Genomic DNA, 22,932 nt, shown 5'->3' with positions numbered 1-22,932 from the left:
TAGGACCGGTCACTGAGGGTGCACAGTGTTAAAAGATTACCAGGGCATACTAGACACGGTAGAATGCAGTGCTAATGTTGTGGGGAGACAGGTAAGTGGGGAACGAAGTAAATATGATAAACTTAATTTACACAAAAATTGAACAGAACAGTGAAAAACTACTACACAGGAAAATTAATTCTGTTCTATGACATTGTTAAGGTTCCATTTACGAGAACACTGAATATGAATATACGAAATGTACACCACATTCAAACATAGCCGACAGGTAAACATTCAATTAACATGGACACAATAATGCACTGGGTATTTGCCTGAGTAGAAACAGTTTTCCTCTAGAGATAAAACTCTTGGAAGGCAATATTGTGAATAACGTTATCAGTAGGTATCATCAATTTTACCAGTTACTACATGGAGACCAAATTTCACAGTAACAGAAAACAACCAAATGGAAATATATACAATCTATACAATCTAGTGACCATGCAGTGTAAACTTTGACCAGTGTACATTAGATAGAATTGAATGGATAGGATATGGATAGGATATAGGATAGGATACAGTAAGATTATATTACCCATGAAAGACATATATACTTTGATATTCAATCTGGCGCCTATGCAGTATAAACTTTAATGTGTAGCCTACATCATATAGTCCTGGATAGCATGGAATAGGATGGCTAGGATAGCGTAGGATATAGGAAACGGTAAGATTATATTACCTATGAAGACATTACTGTGACTATACACAATCTGGTGACTAAGCAGTTTAAACTTGGGTGTGTACATGAGATAGGATCGGATGGTTAGGCTAACATAGGATAGGCTGGATAGGAAAGCATAGGATAGGTTGGATAGGATAGCGTTGGATAGGGTCAGATTATATTCCACACTGCTTTGTGTCAAAGTTCAAAAATGCATGCTGCTTTAAGGTTTAACCATCTTATTCACAGCTTTATGATTTATGCTGATATAGCATGCTTTGAGCCATATAATCAACATGTACAACATACTATCAACACAGACTGACAATTTAGTAGCAAAACTGTTACGCATGGCAGGTACAAAGTACAATTGGTTAGTGATCTTCTCCAGAAGCCCATTTTATGATGAAAATTAGCAAGTCATTTACCGATCAAACAATGCAACTCAGCTGTCACAACCCAAGCATTCACGATTCAACAAACTGTACTTGAAGCAATTTATAACCTAGTACCAGGATTGGCCAAGACATTCTGTTGAACTATCACATGAAACTCATGGCCGCCTTGTTCTACACATATCTTCTAGTGCCATTTTAAGATTAAAAAAAACTGTAGCATGCATGTAAATTTGTCTTCAGTTGAGGAATGAGCATTTTCATTACAACTGTATGACACTCGATGGAATAACCTTGCCTTCTAGTTATTGAGTTAATTAATGACTTAATTTATTATTTTAATTTGTAAATTTGCTTTGTTTTCCATTTGCAAACCTTATGCCTAATTGCAACATTTCTGGTATGACTTCTGTCGAGTCAAGTACCAGAATATGTTTTCAGATGATAACCCATTCCCTTTAAAATTGAAGCAGGCTACATTACAACCAACTGACCGTTGCATATTCATTTCAAAACAAAGCTTTAAGAGAGAGTCCAAGTTTTTGAAAGGAAAACCAACCAACCTTTCATACAAATCAGGTTTGCATTAATGCTACACATTAGTTCATACAACTTTCTCTGTTTGCTTGTTTTGTATCGTACAAACCTTGATTCTTCCACTGCTAAGAAAAACAAGATGGTAAAAGAAATTAAATCTGAAATATACCGATGTCCTCAGTTTTCTTTTCCGCAAGACTCGTTCAATAACAAATGAAACATTCCATTAAAACGCTTATAATAATTATATAACACGAAATAAATAAATAAATAAAACAAGGGCTTACCTTCTTGTGTATCTCCTCTAGCGGCTGCCTCCAGTAACTGTACATTAGCAGCGAACATAATCCTGTGATTGCCGTCCTTTCCTTGTACGGAAGAATCACTCTTTTGAGAGTTTAGTTTCTTAGTTCTCCTCTGAAAGTCTCTCTCGTTTTGCTGGTACCTCTTGAGCTGTTGGTTTCGTCGTTTCTTGGCATGTTTCAGTCTATCCTGAATGGTCATCTTCTCTAGAATCGGCATTTCGCCGATGAGTTCGTCGTGAGATGACATTCTGACGACTATCCTACCGGCGAACCGTCAGGTAGACCCCCCAAAAAAAAAAACAACAACAAAATGTCGACCCGACGGTCTGTTATTCCCCGTTGTATCTGATTGGCTAGTAAATATGCCAAACTTGAATCATTTTATGCTTTCCTGGTGTACCATACCAGTAAGATCTACGATACGCTGATTAAAGAAATCTCTCTGAGACCTCACTCGCGCTTTGAACTATTCCATACGAAAGCCAGTAAATATAACCGCCTTGAAGTAAATCCCAAACAATCAGCATTGAAAGGTAATGATGACGGGTATCAAACTACTGTACACTGACTTGAGGCAACTTCCCTCTCTTCAACAACCTTCGTCGTTGTAACTAGTAATGAAACCTTTCCTTTTGTTCATATCACCATCCGTCTTCCTGTATTTGGGTTTCCTCAGGAAGTGCTAATAACAGGACCTTTGACCTCTGCAGGAGAGCACTTTAGACAGCCATGTTCCATCCTACTCGGAAGGTCAGCGCTATTTAAAGTTTCTTCAAAATGTCTATAAAAATAAAAGGAAAGGAGGGTAAGAAAATTCACACAGTTACTAAATAGTTGGGTAGAATTTCAATTTGCATGGAAAGGAAACTTTGGCTTTAAAAAAAAAAAATTAAATTGAATATACAGTAAACCCACCCAAATGATGAAAATCATTACCATATTCGATAGAATTGTTTCATAATAAGGGAAAATCCAGTACTGATAATAATCAAATTAACAAAGTGCCACAATTCTGTTGCTGTTCAACAATAGAAGGATGACGAGAAGCAAAATGAATAAAATACATCAAAGATAAAAAAGAAAGCAGAACAGATTAGACATCAGATGCTTGCTTAAAAAGATAAGTTTATTTTTTACATTCACAATGATCAACCGAGGAACACATTTTGAGACCAGTAGGAAGAGAATTCCATAGGTGGGGTGGCCAGCAACAGCAAAAGCCCACTCACCAATAGCGGTCCGAAAACAAGAGACGACTGTACAAGAATGTTACCAGAATTGGAGCAAAGTTTGTGGTTTACTCCATCCCTCTTAACATGCAAGGAAGATAGGTAATAAGGGGCCATGTCATGGAGTGCCTTATAAACTAGGAGAACTACTTAAAAACGTTTTCTATAAGCAACAGGTAAGCAGTGAAGATGTTATAAAACTGGGCCTGGGCAAATATGACAATATTTAGGATTAAGAGTAACCTGTCCAGCAGCAGCCTTTTGAATCCTTAGTAGTCTATTAGTACAACACTTTGGAACCCTGTGCAATAAAGCATTTCCTGTAAGCAAGATTACAAGTCACAAAAGCAAGCACAAGATTCTTACAGGTATCCTCAGAGAGCATCTTCATAACTTTTCTTATTAGGAAAAACCTGGGCAATGAGGTGCTAATGTTGTGAGGAGACAGGTAAGCGAGGAACGATGTAAATATATAACTGTTAGTTTCTTTCTATCTAACCATACTCCAAGATTGCAAGCTTCTGTGACAGCTTTAATAAAAGCACACAACACAGCTAAGAAAAGCTCAAACTCATCAAAGAGATAAATGGGTTTAATGTTCTTCAATACTTGGGCAGAAGACTTGGAACAAGTTTAAATCTGACATTACAGAGCCAGTTTTGTTTGATATTCTTTTTTTCTTGTTTCATCAATCGTTTTATTTTCTTACATTTAAGTAGTGCTTACAATCGCTATACAGCTAAAAACATTAACAATTTTAATGAAATCCATAATAAGTAATGTTTTCCTCTTATAATAAATTCCAAATATGACTTGTTTGGATATTTACGAGTGATGTGCTTTCTGGTCTCCCCACAACCTTAGCGCTTTTGTTCTACCGTGCCTAGAACGAACTGGTAATCTTTCAACAGTGCACCCTCTATGTCCAGGCCTCTCCGGTCAATGCCCTTCCTTCTCATTCTACCACCAAAAGTGCCTAGATATCTGTTTTGTGTGTGGATTTTATCCTACCTCCAATTCGTTGAGAGTGCTAAGGTTGTGGGGAGACAGGTGAGCGAGGAATGAAGTAATTAATATAAAAAATCTCACCCCTTTGGGAAGCAAATATATATCAAAATCATTTGGTGTTCCTTTAAACAGTTTAGACCAGGGTTCGCATTAGCTGCGGGATCATGCTATTCCCGCAATTTGATTTCAAATCATGCATGTCAAAAGTTGCCAAGACAGGATTTGCTGAAATTTATTTCAGCTCTCAAGTTGAATTAAACAGACATTATGGCTGTGACCGTGTAGCGATTAATTGCAAAACATGAAGTCAAGAAGATATTGGCAGGTGAAAGAAACAAACTCAGGCATTCAGGCTCAGGCAGCGACCTGCTCAAATCAAAAGTCATAGCCTTGTAGCTGACTGTTGGGGTGTGCCAGGTAGGGCACTTAGTACAAGCAGTAGATGATGGTTAGTGGCTTACCTGTCTCCCTTAGCACCTCATTCTACCCTGTCTAATGTTGTGGGGAGACAGGTAAGCGAGGAGCGAAGTAAGTATGGGGTGAACATTTCACTGAAAGCTGCAAAATAAGTTTTTGATGTTATTTGGAAAAATGAAATGAATGTCATTTTCTTCTTTTGGTGTTGGTGTGTGTGCAAAGTTTCATTTCCAGATCAACATAATACTAAAACAAGAGATTAAAGTTACATAATGAAAACAAAAGAAACAAAATTTGACAATATATCTCCAAGTGTTATATGAGAGACCACACAGAACACTCATTTGGTCCCAGTGATGACGTGGCTTCCATGTTATTGTTAAAGGCATTGATGACTCGCCCCAAATCGCGTGGGGCCATCTGAAAAAGTTAACTTTCTGTTGCTTGCAAGTGACGTTTTGTTCGTGTCGATACAAAATGCAGACAGTAATGAAACGCGATACCTTAATTGTTATCTTTAGCTGGACCTGAGATGTCCACCGCTGTATCCTTTGTATACTGTGCTGTGGGTATTGACCGCAGCTGTATGTACTGACTGTACACTAGTGTCTAATTACCGACGGTAGCAAGCTGTGTGTGTGCATATTTTCTGGGATCGATGGTGGTGTTTAACACTTCTGTTTCACCTCATTTGAAACTAAGTCAGATTACCGGCATTAGACATTTCTTTTTGCGCGAGTCTTCACACCCTTTAAACTCCTGTAGAGATTGTTCGTTTCTTCAATGGGTTATCATTGGGACTGCACGAGTTTCACCTAGTCCCTCGCTACGAAGACCCTTCCTGCTGATCTCAAGGTTTAAAAGTGGAGCTTTTGGAGCCAGACGGTGTCATATTTTTCTTGCACTCCACATGTTAAAAACTACCCTCCCCCCAAATATACTCAAAACCCCCCAAAAAGTTTGTTAAGGGGGGTTCCCCCCCTAAATTTTACAGCTTGCGCTAACCATGGTTTAGACTGAAGACTATAATAGAGCATCATTTAAACTGACATTCGCAAAGCCAGTAGTGCTAATTTCTTTCTCTTGTGTTTCTACTAACCCTTTGTTTTGCTTTTGTTTTCATTAAAACAAAGAAACTTGTAAAAATTACTTTACATAGAGTAATATTTATTATTAACATCATGAAATATGTACACAGATTAGACAAAGAACCAGCTCTCACCCACTTCATCCCTCCCCGCCCCCTGCCCCCACCCTCCACCCCAGCCCCTCTCCCTTTGACATGACCTTCAAGCGTCCATCTTTTGCACACAGAGTGTTCATCACTTTTTTTAGGAGAGGAAGATACATGAGTTGTTGTTAATTGCCAGTATGTTTAATGCATAACATACTGTAACCATCATAACCAGACAGCTTTGTTTTTTCACTCTACTTTGCTCTCACAGGAAACTATCAAATTAAACCAATCTAAATGTTAATCATTCAATCATATCAGACAAGTTGTTGTCAGGTTGAAGAATATTATTTATGTTTTTCCCCGTAAAAAAGGAGACAGTCACGCACGCAGAAAGAACTTTGCGAAGAAAATCACATCAACAGCAAACTCTCTCTTGACTTTAATACTTTGACATATAAAGGGCTTTTACACATAAGCCACATGAGAGCTACATTGGTGTGAAATGTTGTACACAGTTTCGAATTTGAACATTTCCCTCACAGCCACATGACATTCAAAGTATTCCCATAGAGTATTACCATCACAGCCATATGACATTCAAAGTTTGCCATGAAAGATGTTTATCTTGGCTTGGTGTCATGTATAAATTTTTAAGACAAATTATCAAAGTTGATACTTTCCATATTCATGAATTTTGTATTTGTCACTTCTTTTTGTAACAGGTAGTTCTTGTTTTTTGTCTTTTCTTTTATTTATGAAATTGTCAAAGCTTACCAAGGTTTGGATATTTACAAGCGACCAGCTTACCTATCTCCTCACAACTAACGACCAGTTTGCTGTGGGTGTACAGTATTAACAAGGTTACCAGTTCACTCTAGGCCTAGTTGAGGGACAGTACAGAGGTAAGCGAGGAAGCCATATAAACATCCGCTAATGTGTTATTAATTAACTGAAGGCAACAAACTAAAAATAACATATACCCCTAGAGTGCATGTAATATTATTGTACATGTACAAGGATGCTACATTAAAAACATTACCATTTCAAATAATTATGTTACCATTAAAAGTATAAACACAGGTTTTTTTGAAATACTAGTGGTTGTCAAGGGAGAAACCATCTAACATGTGGTTGTACTCAGCTTACAAGTTTGAAGAAAACTAATGTGGCACTATCAATGGCTCTACATACGAGAAATTGTACATAACTTTGCCTCTGTGTACTTGGTTTCCCATTTCTCAATGCTTTACATGTTGCAAGTTCACTCTAGACATGGTAGAACTAGCGTGCTGATACTGTGATGGGACAGGTAAGCAAGAAAGCCAATGAAATAATCAACTTCTGGCAAATTCACATCGCAATTCAACAAAATTATGACATCTTGTTTATTTTTAACCAATGAAAATATTTAGGGACAAAATTTCAAATGCTAAACATTTGTAACCCCACACACTTCCCATACTTTGTACTCATATAATTGCAAAAACAACTTATGGATAATGAAAATAAAATGTCAAAGTCTATGTATATGCAGCCACAGATCTTAGAAATGATGGAAATAGCAACAAAATCTGTCTCCTCAACTCATGAACCTCAATATATGTCACAGTTTGTAACAATGCCATAAAACTTGTCAAGTTTTCTTTAGAAGCTTGGCTCCCTTGACGTGAATACAAATGGAGGTAGACATATGGCATAGTAAACCATTCCAATTCCTATTAAATTATCTTACTTCACTTTGAAACAAAATATATTCTTTGTTTATAAAAAAAACTCCATCAACTGATGGCCCAATTTTTTTGTTTAGATTATTTTCAGGGGGAGATAAACTACAACATTGCTTTCGTACACAAAATTACAGCAGAAACCGTATAGATGCATCAGGAGATGAAGGTACAGTACTTTATATGGAAGTCAGACAAGAACACTGACAGTTTAAAATGTAACAGATCACACTTGTTCTTCAGATAAGATTTGAGAAAATTCCAAAACTTACTGGTTTGGATATTTACGAGTGACAAGCTTACCTGTCTCCTCACAACCTTGGCACTTTGGATTCTCATTCTCATTCTATTCTCATTCTATTCTCATTCTACCATCCAAAGTGCCACGGTTGTGAGGAGACAGGTAAGCGAGGAACGAAGTAAATATGATTTAACAGAAATTATTAGGTTGTAAGCCTTTCTGCGTGGCAGCTGTTTGGTAGGAAGGGGAAGTGAATGGTGAGTGTGATGTGGAAGAAGTATTGAGATCCATAATATCAGATCAAATGGGCTAGCGCAGGGATTGAATATAATCAATAATGACAAAGAGCTGTGTGAATTTGAATATTAAGTAGAAGCACTTTTAGATTACTAAAGTATTCATTATAAAACTTACTGGTTTATATATTTACGAGTGACCCGCTTACCTGTCTCCCCACAACATTAGCACCTCATTCTACAGTGTCTAGTATGCCCTGGTAATCTTTTAACACTGTGCACCCTCAGTGACCAGTCCTTTCCGGTCAATGCCCTCCCTTCTCATTCTACCATCCAAAGTGTTTACTCATGCGTTTGCGTAGTGGATTCAAATCTTTCGAAAACTGCCCGGATTACATTGGATTATTACCTTCTTTACATCCTATTGGATTTCTAAGCGTTTCAACAGCCTATTACAGCCTGATAAGTATCCTTTCTTATAGGGAAGGGAGTTTGGGGGCTGTTTTTAGTGTGCAACTCACGCCCATGTGTGCGTTTTTTATTAGCGTAACGTTATTTTCTCAGGTAGTAGTTCCGCGAAACTACTTCGTTCGAACCGCCTATTTCACAGTATCGCGAATAGGCGGTTTCTCATCTTTGTGTACATGTTTTTATCTGTTATACTTCTTCTAAGATGTTATGATTGTTGTGGGGAGACAGGTAAGCAGGGAACGAAGTAAATGTAAAAGTATTCATAGTGATAACGAATACTTTAGCACAACAAAAAATGTCCTAAGTCAGTGGTTCATTTATTAACCTATTAACGATCCTAGCACTGTGGATGGTAGAATGAGAAGGGAGGGCATTGACCGGAGGGCGCCCAGTGTTAAAAGGTACCAGTTCATACTAAGCATGGTAGAACAAGGGTGCTAAGGTTGTGGGGAGACAGGTAAGCAAAGAGTGAAGTAAATTGATCATAAAAATAATAACAACAACAATCAGGTAGTAATTTTTACAATGCTTAAGTCACCACGAAACATGGGAGAAGCCTGCAAGTGCTTATGGATTAAAAACTTCCAATTCAACATTTCAACTCAAATTAATAATCTTTTGATTAATAGGTCATTTCAGATTGGAAACACCGTAGACCATTTTAACCATTGAATCAAGTACACCCTGTCTCATCACCGCACCACTTCCATGTAAACCCAAACAGAATTGCAAACAAGAGAGATTTAGAATCAGCAGAATATCTTTGTTGTATAACCTGTTGTAGAATTGATCCATCTAATATTTTAATATTTTTTAACATACAGGTTTTTGTCTAGCATGTCATATGTATACTTTGCTTCATCAACCCATGAGGCATAACAGAAGATGCCTTAATAAAACATATTTCACAGTGAAACCAATGTAAGGACTGTGAAAAACATACTCAGAAATCCCTCTACGGTTGGTTTCATGTTTTCGATAAAACTAGAGGCTCTCGGCGAATGATTCTTGCACATTCATAAATTACCATTTGTTTAATTTTTCTATTAATATACAGCTGAGACTGACTAGCTCACACATTAACGAGAGCTCAAGGATGGATTTGCAATCGCCTTCAGCAAAAGTCGCCAATTTGAATAAAGGATAACCTTCATCTAGCTACCTGTATGTAGTTAAAGGATTTTTTATCTCAAATTCCTGTAGTAATTATTCTAGTGCTACAATATTGGCATTACTGGCCAAGTGAATGAGGTCTACATGACTGGATCATGTTGAAACTTAGTCTCACAACTAAGAAAAAACTCACATAGTCTCTGTACATAAATTGCTAGCTGTGTAGCCAACTTATTCTGAAACTGTCATGGCGCTAACAAGCGCCCTCACTTTGTAGGTACCTAGTACATGACTATACTCCCTGGTGTGTTGTCCGCCCAAAAAATAACATCATGAACAACCGAAAAGTTCTTCCTTATACGCGCACTATAAGTTTGCATGGTTTCGTGAAAACTTACAATCGGTTTTTCTCTAGCAAAAAACCAAATCTGGCTCAAAAACCAGTTTTTTCCCCCTCCCGAATTGCATTGAAAACATCCAAATCTCGATGGCTAAGATGCGTATTTTTGAAGCTTTACCAACGGCGGGTTCAAGTATGTTCGTTCGCAGTAAATTGTTAAAAATAAGAAGAATAAATTCAAGAAATGTTACTGCCTTCATGACTGTCATTTTATAACCCACGTTAACTAAACTGAAGTAAATATGTCGAAAAGAAATGTGTTAGTAAAATTTTTTCTTAAAGTTTTAACATCACGTACACGTATCGTTTGTCTTGTGTTTACTGTACTTCACGAAGTTCAAATTCGCGTTCAGAAAAAAATATCACGTTCATGTTAAATGTTATATGATATATTTTCGGAGATGAGGGCAGAGCGTAAACTCCATTATGACCAATTGGAGATCGTAAAAAAAAAATGCCTTACAATATGATTGGTCCAATGAAGGTACCAAATTGCACGAGGCTCTAGCCATGTTCGCGGGTGGGATCTTGGCGGTAAAATAAATTTCTCTTCAAGGAGTGAAGAGAATTTACCGTTCAAGTACAAGTTGAAAAATATCCCTGGCAAAAGCGGGGATTAGGTCGGCAAAGAATATAAATTGTTAACGTTTAAGTTGGAAACGTGTTCTTCAACGCAAACGAAAAACCAACTGAGAGACGCCTTGTCTGATAACTGATAAAATGTTTAAAGGAAACTTACAAAGAAAATAAAATCTATTAGGGTACAAAGGAGAATTGTCCCAGCAGCAACATCTGTAATTTCCAGCCATGTATGCAACATTTTTATTCCTTTAATATTCCTTGACTCAAGCGTGATGCCAGGTGTCTCTTGTGAATAATGGACTGTGATTGTTGTAATGTTACTTGTTGCATCTTAATTGTTAAACTCAGAGCCCCCCCCCCCCGTGATTGTTTCTAAAGTTACTTGTTGCATCTTAGTTGTTAAACTCAGAGCCCCCCCGTGATTGTTCATTGTTCTAATGTTACTTGTTGCATCTTAGTTGTTAAACTCCCAGAATCCCCCTCCCCCCTCCTGCGACTGTACATGTCGTATGGTATTGTGAATTGCGCAATGTACCTTTCAAGTTTAACGTTCATTTTTTGAACACGAACTGTGATCAATGTGTTTGAAAAGATTTTCTCCATATCCTCTACTATTAAATTGAAGTTGAATAATAAGAACAAAACAAAGAGGACAAACACGTCGGATATAACAATTTTGTACTGCATCTCGTCATTTGAGTGTGTACTTCTCACAACTACTAACGTTGGCCACCAAGGTCAGTTCAATACTACAAGGTACCTAACTGATGCATGCATATAAGGGCTGCATAGCCTAATGTTAGGCCTAGCTATCCACCCTCAAGCACTGGTTATGGCGTGTGCCGATCGTAGCTGACAATGTCGTCTTTCAGAAAAGCTTTCTCTTGTTGCAATTAACTTTCATATTGCAAAAAGAACAGTAAATAGGAGAAACCAAAGTCAACAAACTTTGTTTTTTCCAGTATTTGCAATTCACATTTCGGTTTTTCCGGTTTTTCGGTTTTCTTAAAATAAAAAATAGTACCGAAATTCGGTTGGAAAAAACTGGTTTCGGTACTAAAACCGGTTTACCGTGCAAGCCTAGCGCACTACAATACTGCATTTTTGCAGGAAAATCCGGTTCTAGTTACTAAGTACTGCTGTTCCAATCTTAATGTACTTCTATTAAGACGTGTCCTGATCATCTGACAGTGTACTATTAATTTCCAAACAAAAAAGTCACACTTTTGGTTAAAATGTGAATAGAGACCTCTCTCTTGGATATCGGTGTCTATTTGGACTTGACAACATGTATGGGTAATTTAATACTTCATCTACTTCCTCCTGTTTGTTCAGTACGTTCAGTAAAAATGAAAACAACAAAACTTAGCTGAGTTTTGGTCAATTTACAAGCTTACGATACTTATCTGGGACTGTTTCACATTCTTATAATTGCATTTAAATAACTACCTACATTATATTGCATTTACCTATCAAAACGACTTACAGGAAGAGCATTTCAAAATTGAAATTGCAAAGAAAATGTGGAAAATTTGACACTTCAGCATTTAATTGTTTTCTTAAATTGTTTGCTAAAGTCTATTTGACAATTTTCTTCACTTTATGTGAGCAATATTTTACACTTCCATAAACAAATTTTTTGTCTACCATACTCATATATACACATTTTAATGGAACAATGACGTATTCAACAGAACCCCAAACCTCCCTGGTTGGTTTGGGTATTTCCAAGGTACAATACTGACAGTAACAGTTTCAACTCTACTACTGCACTCTCCCATTTATCTAGCCTAATAACTGGCAATGTTTAAGGACTCCCCCCCCTTCACCTCCTCCCCATCTGGCCCTCCTCCAGGTCAATGTACTTTACCTCTTCCTTTCAAATGTACCTTTCGCAAAGAAAGCAAGTCTACTCTGGTAGCATATTCCATCGTCAGAAATTCAGCCTTTGCCGTCTAATTAGATTCACGTTTTCGACCTTTTGGAGAAAGATTTTTCCTACTTCCTAAATACAAGTATTGGATAAATATGATCAACTGTTAGATGTCAACTTCTCTCCCTTTGGAGATCGATATTGAAATATAAACAGAACAATGGTAGGTCTATGATCCACCCGAACGGGAGCTTTACCGGTCCGACTACGCTTGTGTTGTATTCACCATACCGACAAATCTCTCCTACAGTGTGCATATTGATCATTATTGTAGTGCGTGTGCGCGCTAAAATAATGGCATTACTGGCCAAGTGAACGATACCTACATGACTGGACGTTGAAACTTAAAACATTCATGTTGTCTCTGCACATTTGCAGTTCAGAGGCTAACTGCCTAGCCAACTTATTCTGAGCCTGTCACGGCGATAACAAGCGCCCTCACTTTGTAGGTACTTACAATATGACTATACTCCCAGGTGTGTTGTCCGCCAAAATATAACACCATGACAAATGGAAAGTATTCCCTAATACTGCAAGCGCACAACGCCCACTACAATACTACGTATTTGCAGGCAATTCCAGTTCTTAAATTTTTTGTTTTGCTACATTTTTTTCAAACAACTACAACGTTAGAGCTGGCTGCCTGAGGGAGACCAGAAATAATCCTTAACAATTCGCTCCATAGTGTATCCTTTGACTTATTGACCTGAGATCAGGTAATTCTCACTCACTCAAAGGATGCAATACTAATTATATAGTTAGGGAATTCTGTGAAACTATAAACAGGCCTCATTCAAGTCTAACTTTCCTGCCTTAAAGCAACAATTTTACAAAGGGTTTTTTACTTTGCATCAACAGTATATATATCAATATCAGTTGGTATTATTATGTACCCAGTCTACCTGTACTTCCCTCAAACTGTAAAAGTACCGTAGATCTAAAGGCTAATTGGGTTTATTCTTCTTGTTCTGAAGTGTAGTGACAGACTTTTCTGAAGTACAGTAATTATGTACTGTATATATATATATATATATATATATATATATATATATATATATATATATATATATATATATCACATAACTAACAAAACTATCCATTTAAGTGTATTTCCTGCCAAGAGAAACTGTTGTTGCAAATGAAAGCGATTGTTTAATTTTAAACTACAGCTTCACAAACAGACAACTTGAACTACTCTGTGTCTTCTACTGACCAAAACAAAAACCCACAAACTGCAAGAAATGATGATTTCTAAACAACCACCTTACACTGTGAAGACAACAAAAACATGCATTTACAACTTTCCAATGGAGAATTAACAGAAATTGTGTCAGTCTGTTGGTTTAAAGCTACTTCTCCAGAGGAATTACAGTCGACATTGTGTAAAATTGAAGCACAATCAACCTATTTCTGGCCAGCATTAAATAAACTCATCTTGGAAAGAATGCAACCAGAGTAAAAAAAATAATAATAATGAACTTCCAGGTCAAGCATCTAGAAATTTTGGAAAACATCTTTCATGAAATGGATGGTAAGTGACATAAAGTAATAGAATTCATTAAAATAATGGATGGATATTTACTCAGTGGTACAGTAATCAAATGCTTTATAGTGAGAGGATTTCAGTGTTCTCATTTAGTGTTCAAAGTTTGTGTAGCAGTTTTGATGTCACTGAATTTTGTGTCTGTATGGAAAATAGTACTATGGTTGTACTGTGTAAAATTCTGCTATATACAGGTACATCTTCGGACTTGCACAGCAGTTTGACCACTTGCACAGCAGTTTGACCATTTTGAACAGCAGTTTGACTAATTTGAACAGCAGCTTGACCATTTTGCACAGCAGCTTGACCATTTTGGACAGCAGTTTGACCATTTTGCACAGCAGCCTGACCATTTTGAACAGCAGCCTGACCATTTTTCACAGCAGCTTGACCATTTTGCACAGCAGTTTGACCATTTTGCGCAGCAGCTTGACCATTTTGCGCAGCAGCTTGACCATTTTGCGCAGCAGTTTGACCATTTTTGCACAGCAGTTTGACCATTTTGCATAGTTGTAACTGGAAAGGACTTCCGTATGGGCATCATAAATTGTGTTGCATTCACTGGGTTTGCAAGGTTTGTGGAGAAATGACACTAAATTTATATCAGCTTATTTACCTGATAGGAACAAGTTCTATTACTACCATATTACTAGTCCATCAATTCATAAACAATACAGTTAGTGATACTAGATACCTCACAAATATGAGTCGCCAATCTTTTCTGTTGAGGCCTAAAGATCCTTTGAAACCAATTTTTTTTTAAATTAGGCCCTCCATACTAAGCTAGTCTATCTGGTGCCTCACATTTTCTGACTGTCACAAGATAATTTTGTAACAAGAAGCACTCACAAGCGACTATGCAGACAAGAAATGACAGAATGTCTTAAATTTTTTAGTCTTTTAAAAGGAAGATTTTCGTATTTGAATTATATTTTCCCTAAAACAGTCGTTGAGGGTGCACAGTGTTAAAAAATTACCAGGGCATCCTAGACACGGTAGAATGAGGTGCAAATGTTGTGAGGAGACAGGTAAGCAAGGAACGTAGTGAATCAAGCAATCACACAACTTATGTTTCATACCTTTGTTGAAAAACCTTAAAATGCACATTTTTCTCTTTAATTTCATCGTGTTGTTAAGTTTTTTGTTGTTGCAATTTTAAGCTTAGAAGTTAGAACTAAACATGTTCAATGCTAGAAAAAATGCCTTTAGTTAATCAAGCTTCTAAAATAAACAATCGAGTCATTCTAACAATTTTGAATGGCATTTATCATTTGAACCTCTTTCAATTAATTCTGTTTTTTGTTATCTATGACTGCTAGAAAGGCTACATATGATGAGAGCCAACAGGCGACATGCAAATAATGAGGCAGCTTATTTATCCTTGTACTGACACATAATTATACCAACGCATGTATTTACATTGGAAGTTATATTCATTTGCATTTGTCGTGTTCTGCTGCTGTAGCTAACACCTGTCTAAAGTGGCGTAGTGAACATGCCATTTTGTTATTGTATAACTTTAAATCAACTTTAAATTGATAACTGGATGGTAGAATGAGAAGGGAAGGCATTGACCAGAGGAGCCAGTCATAGAGGGCGCACAGTGTTGAAAGGTTACAGAGAGGTCAAAGGTACGAGAGGACCACATATAAATGACCATACTAAAACAGAACGACATTACATTGATTGAAATATGGCAATTTTAAGCTTTATCCTTCGTTGCTACAACAAGATAGCATTAGATTGACTGGAAAGTGACCAGTTCATTCTAGGCACGGTAGAACGAGGGTGCTAAGGTTGTGGGGAAGACAGGTAAGCAAAGAGCGAATTAAATACAAGGCAAGTGGGAACGAGACCAAATGGCAAGTTGTTCTGCATGTTACTAGTCATTAAATTTCCCTTGAAGACAACTTACATTATCTTGCAATCTAAGGGGATATCATGAAAGGTCCCAGGATCACTCACGTTGTTAATAATCTCACGACAATTCAAAGATTATATACGTCAGATACTTCCCAGTGTAGGCATGTACTGTAGGTATAGGAGACCTGACAAATCTCTACATACTCAGCATACAGTACACTTAGTGTAGTTTATATCATGTACAAACATATGATGGGTTCTAACTGTCAATAAAACCACACCGGGCGGTGGTATCGCATTACCAGCAATGAAGCAGCATTAAAATAAACCTGATACACTGAGGATATACTAAGTATACACTAAGTATACAACTGTTATATATAAGTGTCATTACATCGGGTATAGTAATTACCTAATAGGTAAAAACTGTACTTTTGGTTTAAAATTCCAAATCTCCAAAATCTCAAAACTCAAACAAAAGGATGGGACACACCTACTGTGCTTACCCATGACTTAACAGAGTTCTTATCCATCAAGTAACCAAAATGGCCTAAACTGAACAACAATTCAATAGAATTTCTTTAGAGACCACTTAACACTATAAGATGAAACCTAACCATAGTCTTTCCCATATCACCCTCAATTCTACTATACTAACTACCATTAAAAGTTTCCAATAAATGCATACCTTATTTTTTTTATCAGATTTGTACTTAAAATAATGAAATTGTTAAGTTTTTAAACTCACCAAATTAATATTCAACATAATCATCAGACAAAATAAAAAAGCCAAGTCATTTTCTTTTAATCCACGTCCCATAAAACTTGTATCAAACACTGTAGATGTTTAGCCAATGCCCTATCCTACTGTGTGCGTTTGATCAACTGAGACACATTTCGCTCTGGTGTGCCTGATACTGAATTGATAATGAACAAGGCTATTATGAGAAATCATTGTTAATTTTCTGGCCTGTGTACACTAATTTAAATGCTACACCCCTTGTGTGATCATTGAACCTTGATAAAAAAAAAGGGTTAAAGCTATGAAGCATATCCAAGGTTACATGTCAAGTCTACAGAACCTCTCAGCAGCACCTAAATAAATTCCTGGGAAGTTATTTTATTTTTTATATTTTATTGTCAACCATCAAAATTGGAGAGTAGAGTGTTAGTCCAAATATTTGTTTCCATTTATCAGAAAAAAATAATAGAAATGTTCTCACGTTCTTTGTTCCAGTTCATGTGAGCAGATCATTCTAAACGGAGCAGAAAATATCACCATGACCTTTTTCAGTAAGTGCATTAATCAATTCTTGGTTTTGCTAAATCCCTTCAAGAGCAGAACAAACAGATAATAATTGTCAGTGTATTTCTGTGGTCTTTATACAAACTAAATACACATACATGTTAAATGTTAATAGTGTTTAAAATGCCTATGGCAAGCAACTCCACAGAACAGCTATAGGGTGTGGGGGGAGCTATTGTGTCTGATGTGTGAAGAAGTCATAGAACCATCTAGGATATTGAGAATTTCAATAAGATGGGGCTGGGGTGGGGGAGGAAGGGAGGTAGGGATGAGCCAGTTACCAGAAGAGGATGGTAGTACAGTATAAGTTTAACCAGTGCTCTACACATGTTACTGCAAGAGTTCTGCTATTGTGAGGAGCCAGGGAAGTGAGGAATGAAGAAAATGTAAAAGGTTTTATATTTTCCCTTCACTATCTTTAGCTTTATCATCAGGAAAGGTCAATATTAGACCTGTGATGTTGTAAACTTCAGTGTTTTAGTACCAACAGTCTCCAAACCCAACCAAATCCAGAATAACAAGGAATATCATTACGAACACAAAGCAATATAAGCTTGATGAACTGAATTTTAGACTTACTCAAGTCTTCAGTCAGATTGTGTATTAAAGTAATATGAAACATGTACCACCATGCGACATACTGCTTTAAATGTATGCATACAATGTCAATTATCAGAGGTCTTTACCTAATTGGCAACAACTGCAGCCTCAATTATAGTTCCAAAACAATTAAGTACCAATAACAGTCATTTCAGCGGATACCAATAATGGCGTACATACGAACATACCGAACGAAAATTTGTGAAAATACATACGTGTACTGAATGGAAGATTCAAATGTAAGGGACAATGGCCGGTGTACTGGAAGTGGGATATAGTGAGCCACAATGCTAAAGTGTTACTGATTGCATAGGAAGATGGGATATAGTGGGCCACAGTGCTAAAGTGTTACTGATTGCATATGAAGATGGGGATATAGTGGGCCACAATGCTAAAGTGTTACTGATTGCATATGAAGATGGGGATATAGTGGGCCACAGTGCTAAAGTGTTACTGATTGCATATGAAGATGGGGATATAGTGGGCTGCAGTGCTAAAGTGTTACTGATTGCATATGAAGATGGGGATATAGTGGGCCACAGTGCTAAAGTGTTACTGATTGCATATGAAGATGGGGATATAGTGGGCCACAGTGCTAAAGTGTTACTGATTGCATATGAAGATGGGGATATAGTGGGCTGCAGTGCTAAAGTGTTACTGATTGCATATGAAGATGGGGATATAGTGGGCCGCAGTGCTTAAGTGTTACTGATTGCATATGAAGATGGGGATATAGTGGGCCGCAGTGCTTAAGTGTTACTGATTGCATATGAAGATGGGGATATAGTGGGCCGTAGTGCTAAAGTGTTACTGATTGCATATGAAGATGGGGATATAGTGGGTCGTAGTGCTAAAGTGTTACTGATTGCATATGAAGATGGGGATATAGTGGGCCGTAGTGCTAAAGTGTTACTGATTGCATATGAAGATGGGGATATAGTGGGCTGCAGTGCTTAAGTATTACTGATTGCATAGGAATATGGGGATATAGTGGGTCTCAGTGCATAAGTATTACTGATTGCATAGAAAGATGGGGATATAGTGGGCCGCAGTGCTCAAGTGGTACTGATTGCATAGGAATATGGGGATATAGTGGGTCTCAGTGCATAAGTATTACTGATTGCATAGGAAGGTGGGGATATAGTGGGCCACAGTGCTTAAGTATTACTGATTGCATAGGAAGGTGGGGATATGGTGGGCCGCAGTGCTTAAGTATTACTGATTGCATAGGAAGATGGGATATGGTAGGCTGCAGTGCATAAGTATTACTGATTGCATAGGAAGGTGGGGATATGGAGGGCCGCAGTGCTTAAGTATTACTGATTGCATAGGAAGGTGGGGATATAGTGGGCCGCAGTGCTTAAGTATTACTGATTGCATAGGAAGGTGGGGATATGGTGGGCTGCAGTGCTTAAGTATTACTGATTGCATAGGAAGATGGGATATAGTGGGCCGCAGTGCTTAAGTATTACTGATTGCATAGGGAGATTGGGAAATAGTGGGCCGCAGTGCATAAGTATTACTGATTGCATAGGAAGGTGGGGATATGGTGGGCCACAGTGCATAAGTATTACTGATTGCATAGGAAGGTGGGGATATGGTGGGCCGCAGTGCTTAAGTATTACTGATTGCATAGGAAGGTGGGGATATGGTGGGCTGCAGTGCTTAAGTATTACTGATTGCATAGGAAGATGGGATATAGTGGGCCGCAGTGCTTAAGTATTACTGATTGCATAGGGAGATTGGGAAATAGTGGGCCGCAGTGCATAAGTATTACTGATTGCATAGGAAGGTGGGGATATGGTGGGCCACAGTGCATAAGTATTACTGATTGCATAGGAAGGTGGGGATATGGTGGGCCGCAGTGCTTAAGTATTACTGATTGCATAGGAAGGTGGGGATATGGTGGGCTGCAGTGCATAAGTATTACTGATTGCATAGGAAGGTGGGAAAATGGTTTTGGACTGTGCAGACATATGTAAAGAGAAGAGCAAAGTGAAGTAAATTATTCTGAATTGCCAGTAAGCGATCACAAAGTTATACTTAGAATATACATCAGTTAACAAGAAAACAGGGCCTAACCTGAATTAACTGATCACAAACAAGCCCTTACTACCTACAATGAGAATACTACTGATAACAAAGATCGGATCATCAGAAGATCAAACAGTTCCCCAAATGACTCACTTGTCTATGTGTCTACTGCAGTGTTTCTCTGTTCTAACAAGTGTACAGTATGTAATGTTATCTAAATTTCATGTGGAACTATTTATAATACATAATTAGACATATGACTTAATTAAACACATGTATGGTAAATGTGAAACTGAATCTGTGTTTAATGTTAAATCATTTACTGAAAACTCATCTATGCTCTGTGTTATGTGTTTGGTTTCTGTTTATACTCTTGTCTTTCTTCTCTCAGCACAACAAGGCTTTAGTGACTATATTAGTGTGGTACAATATTATTATCGTTATGGCGTAATAAAGATATTTGTTTATCAACTTACAATAGAAATAGGTAACCTCAGAAGTCAAAAGGTAGAAAATGTCAGAATGGAAATTGTCAAGACTGGACCAGATCATTAACCAATTTGCCAATTTGTCTATGTACAGCAACCTTATTTTGCAGTTGATTCAGCATTTCCATCTGCAAGTTTGGTGGGATTGGAGTGGTGAAGGGGTACGAGAGGAGAGAGGGTTGGGGAGTGGAAGTGGGAGGGAAAGCAGGGTTAGGGGAGAGGGATAATGGTGGGAGAGGGGAAAGAGTGGGAAAGGGGAAGGGTGGGAGAGGGGTTGGGGAGTGAAGGGAAGGGAAGAGGAAGGAGAGATGGCTTGTTGGAATATTACATTTCCAACGGAATCTCAACCCTTTTACAATTTCAAACTGATATAATCCAAGCCCTGTAATAGATACAGTGGAGTATGAGATCATTGAGATTTGCATGTTAATTTACAGTATACAGTAACTAAATAGAAATAAAACATCTCTCACAATTATAAATTAATCAATCTCAATAATAATTAGTACTGCAAACTTCCTTTACTACCGTACATTCCTATGTAAAACGCACATATGATAACCTGTATTAGGTTTTAACAAGATAATATGCCATAAAGTTGAGCATAACATTTTCAACAATGATTTCATAATTGTTGCCGCACACTAAGGTAGAAAATTACCCACAGATACTGTATGGTCTTTGCCTGAGAGGAATAAAACTAATTTTTTTCCTTTTCACAACAGTCTAGTGGCAAAAGATCCATTTCTGGTTTCATTGATATGTTGCAGGCTGCAAATAATGGTTATAAGTTTATATATTATATAAATAAACAATAACAAGACCGTGCATCTCTGACAAAATTTCCAAGTACTCCTAACCTGCAATACTACCCAGACAATAAAGAAAAACAATTTGACATGGATGAGGTTAGCCATGAAACAACCTTTGACAAGGCATAACCGTCTGAAAAGGGAAAATGAAGAGTGACTAACCGAGAAAAAAAACAGGAAATGTCTTAATATCGTCACCAGTCATGGCAAAACCCATGATGCCACCTTAAATGTGCTGCAGGGGAAGTTATAGACTCTACGATGACGATGCAACATCAAGGGACAAGACATTGACTAGCAGGAAGTACAGACCATCATGGATCTGGAAGCTACCATTATTGCAGAGGGAGTGTCTATTTTCTTCAATTCAAGAGCACGAAAGACATCTACTGTCAAACTACCCTGCATCGTCCTTTTTTTCAGAGCCTACAACTGTGTATCATATCAGTCAGAATATACATACTGGTTTGGTTATTAAGAGCTAGGAAACCACTGATTACCTCAGGAGCTACCTGAAAGAAACTTGGTTGAAAACACCAACTGATTCCTAAAGATGGAAACTTGTTACCAGATACAGGTTGTTATGTTAGATGTTTGAATGGTAGATTCAGGACAGTTGATGGGTAATGACGTGGAAGAGGTCAATGACGGGGGGGGGGGGGGGGAGCAATGGTAAAATGTTAGTAGTTAATCTATGCTATATATAGACAGTGCAATAGTAGGGTTGAGACAGGTAAGGAATGAGAGAAGTTAATTAAATTAAAAGAGTATTTTACATGAGTGATGAGAACTTGAATGCAGGTGGTTGCTACATTCAGGAAACCTCAACCAAAAATTCCAAAACTCTTTCCCTTGTAAGTCTTCCGAATGGTGGAATGGAAGTATGAGAAAACGTGCAGAGGGGGGGGGGGGGAGAGAAGGGATCAGGCCATCCCAACTTGATTCAATGGGAGAGCAGTGCTAAAATGTTGCCAATTTTTTAGGGGGGGGTCCAAGCCTAGATAGATCAGAGAACAAGTAAGCACACAAGAAACAGGTCTGAGACAAGCAAAGTAAGTCAATAACAATTTCTAACCCCAAAAGTAGTGTTTGCAAATGTTAATTGCATATTGGGAGCAAGAAGAATTCAAAATCAAAGCTGTGCACTGATCTTTTGACAAACTTAAAAGGTTACTGTAGGTTACAGAATGGTGAACTCATCTCAAACTATTTTTGCATTTTCTCATGAAAACTTTTAACATCTTTACTAACACCCCCACCAACACCCCTCCCCTCCCCCTTCATATCCCAGCCCAACTGTCTGGTAATACTTCTCTTAGGAACAAAACTGCCAACAGTTTCATGTCCCATGGACCAATGTATCACCGTCTGGAATTGTCTTCATGCAAGAGGATAAGTAGTCATGGAGTGTACTCTTAACAAACTACTCAGTTCTTTTTAAGTTTCTCAAAATATCACTATACTGAGATTGTCATAACAGGCTCCTTTTGCATTAAAGATAACATCAAAACATGGTTTGAGTACCGCGGGCAATTATTTCTCCAATTAGTCAACAAACTGGTGAATCTAAGATCTACAGTAGTTTTGATGATTGAAGGGAGATTAGCGAAATGACAAGTTAATATACTACAGTGTAGCTAATGGAAAGAGAGTAGTAAGGGTCACTGCTAATAGCAACATACAGTACAGTACATGATACAGTACATTGACTTTAGTATTACACTGTAAGGCTATTCATACAGTATGAGGAAGGCACTCAATCGCTGTAGTAATCAAAGAATCAATATATATAATCTACTTGAACGGTATTAC

The 22,932-nt window shown here is 37.6% G+C and overlaps 1 protein-coding gene across 3 annotated transcripts in view; it reads right to left on the bottom strand.

Annotated features, from left to right (window-relative positions):
- The window catches only part of LOC139965766 (uncharacterized), a 90,047-nt gene that overhangs the window by 53,781 nt on the left and 13,334 nt on the right, over nucleotides 1-22,932 (bottom strand). For 2 of the 3 annotated variants that reach the window (XM_071968454.1, XM_071968453.1), the window contains exon 2: nucleotides 1,926-2,724. In XM_071968454.1, coding sequence (XP_071824555.1) covers nucleotides 1,926-2,190 — 265 coding nt within the window. In that variant the 5' untranslated portion in view covers nucleotides 2,191-2,724. Of the gene's footprint in view, nucleotides 1-1,925; nucleotides 2,725-16,628; nucleotides 16,772-22,932 lie in introns of those variants that run through there. The other variant, XM_071968455.1, reaches the window with a different exon arrangement.

Source organism: Apostichopus japonicus, chromosome 3 (genome assembly GCF_037975245.1).
Source record: "Apostichopus japonicus isolate 1M-3 chromosome 3, ASM3797524v1, whole genome shotgun sequence".
In the NCBI taxonomy this organism is placed as follows: domain Eukaryota; kingdom Metazoa; phylum Echinodermata; class Holothuroidea; order Aspidochirotida; family Stichopodidae; genus Apostichopus; species Apostichopus japonicus.
Note: the sequence above shows the minus strand (reverse complement) of the source record. Positions and strands in the feature narration are given on the sequence as shown.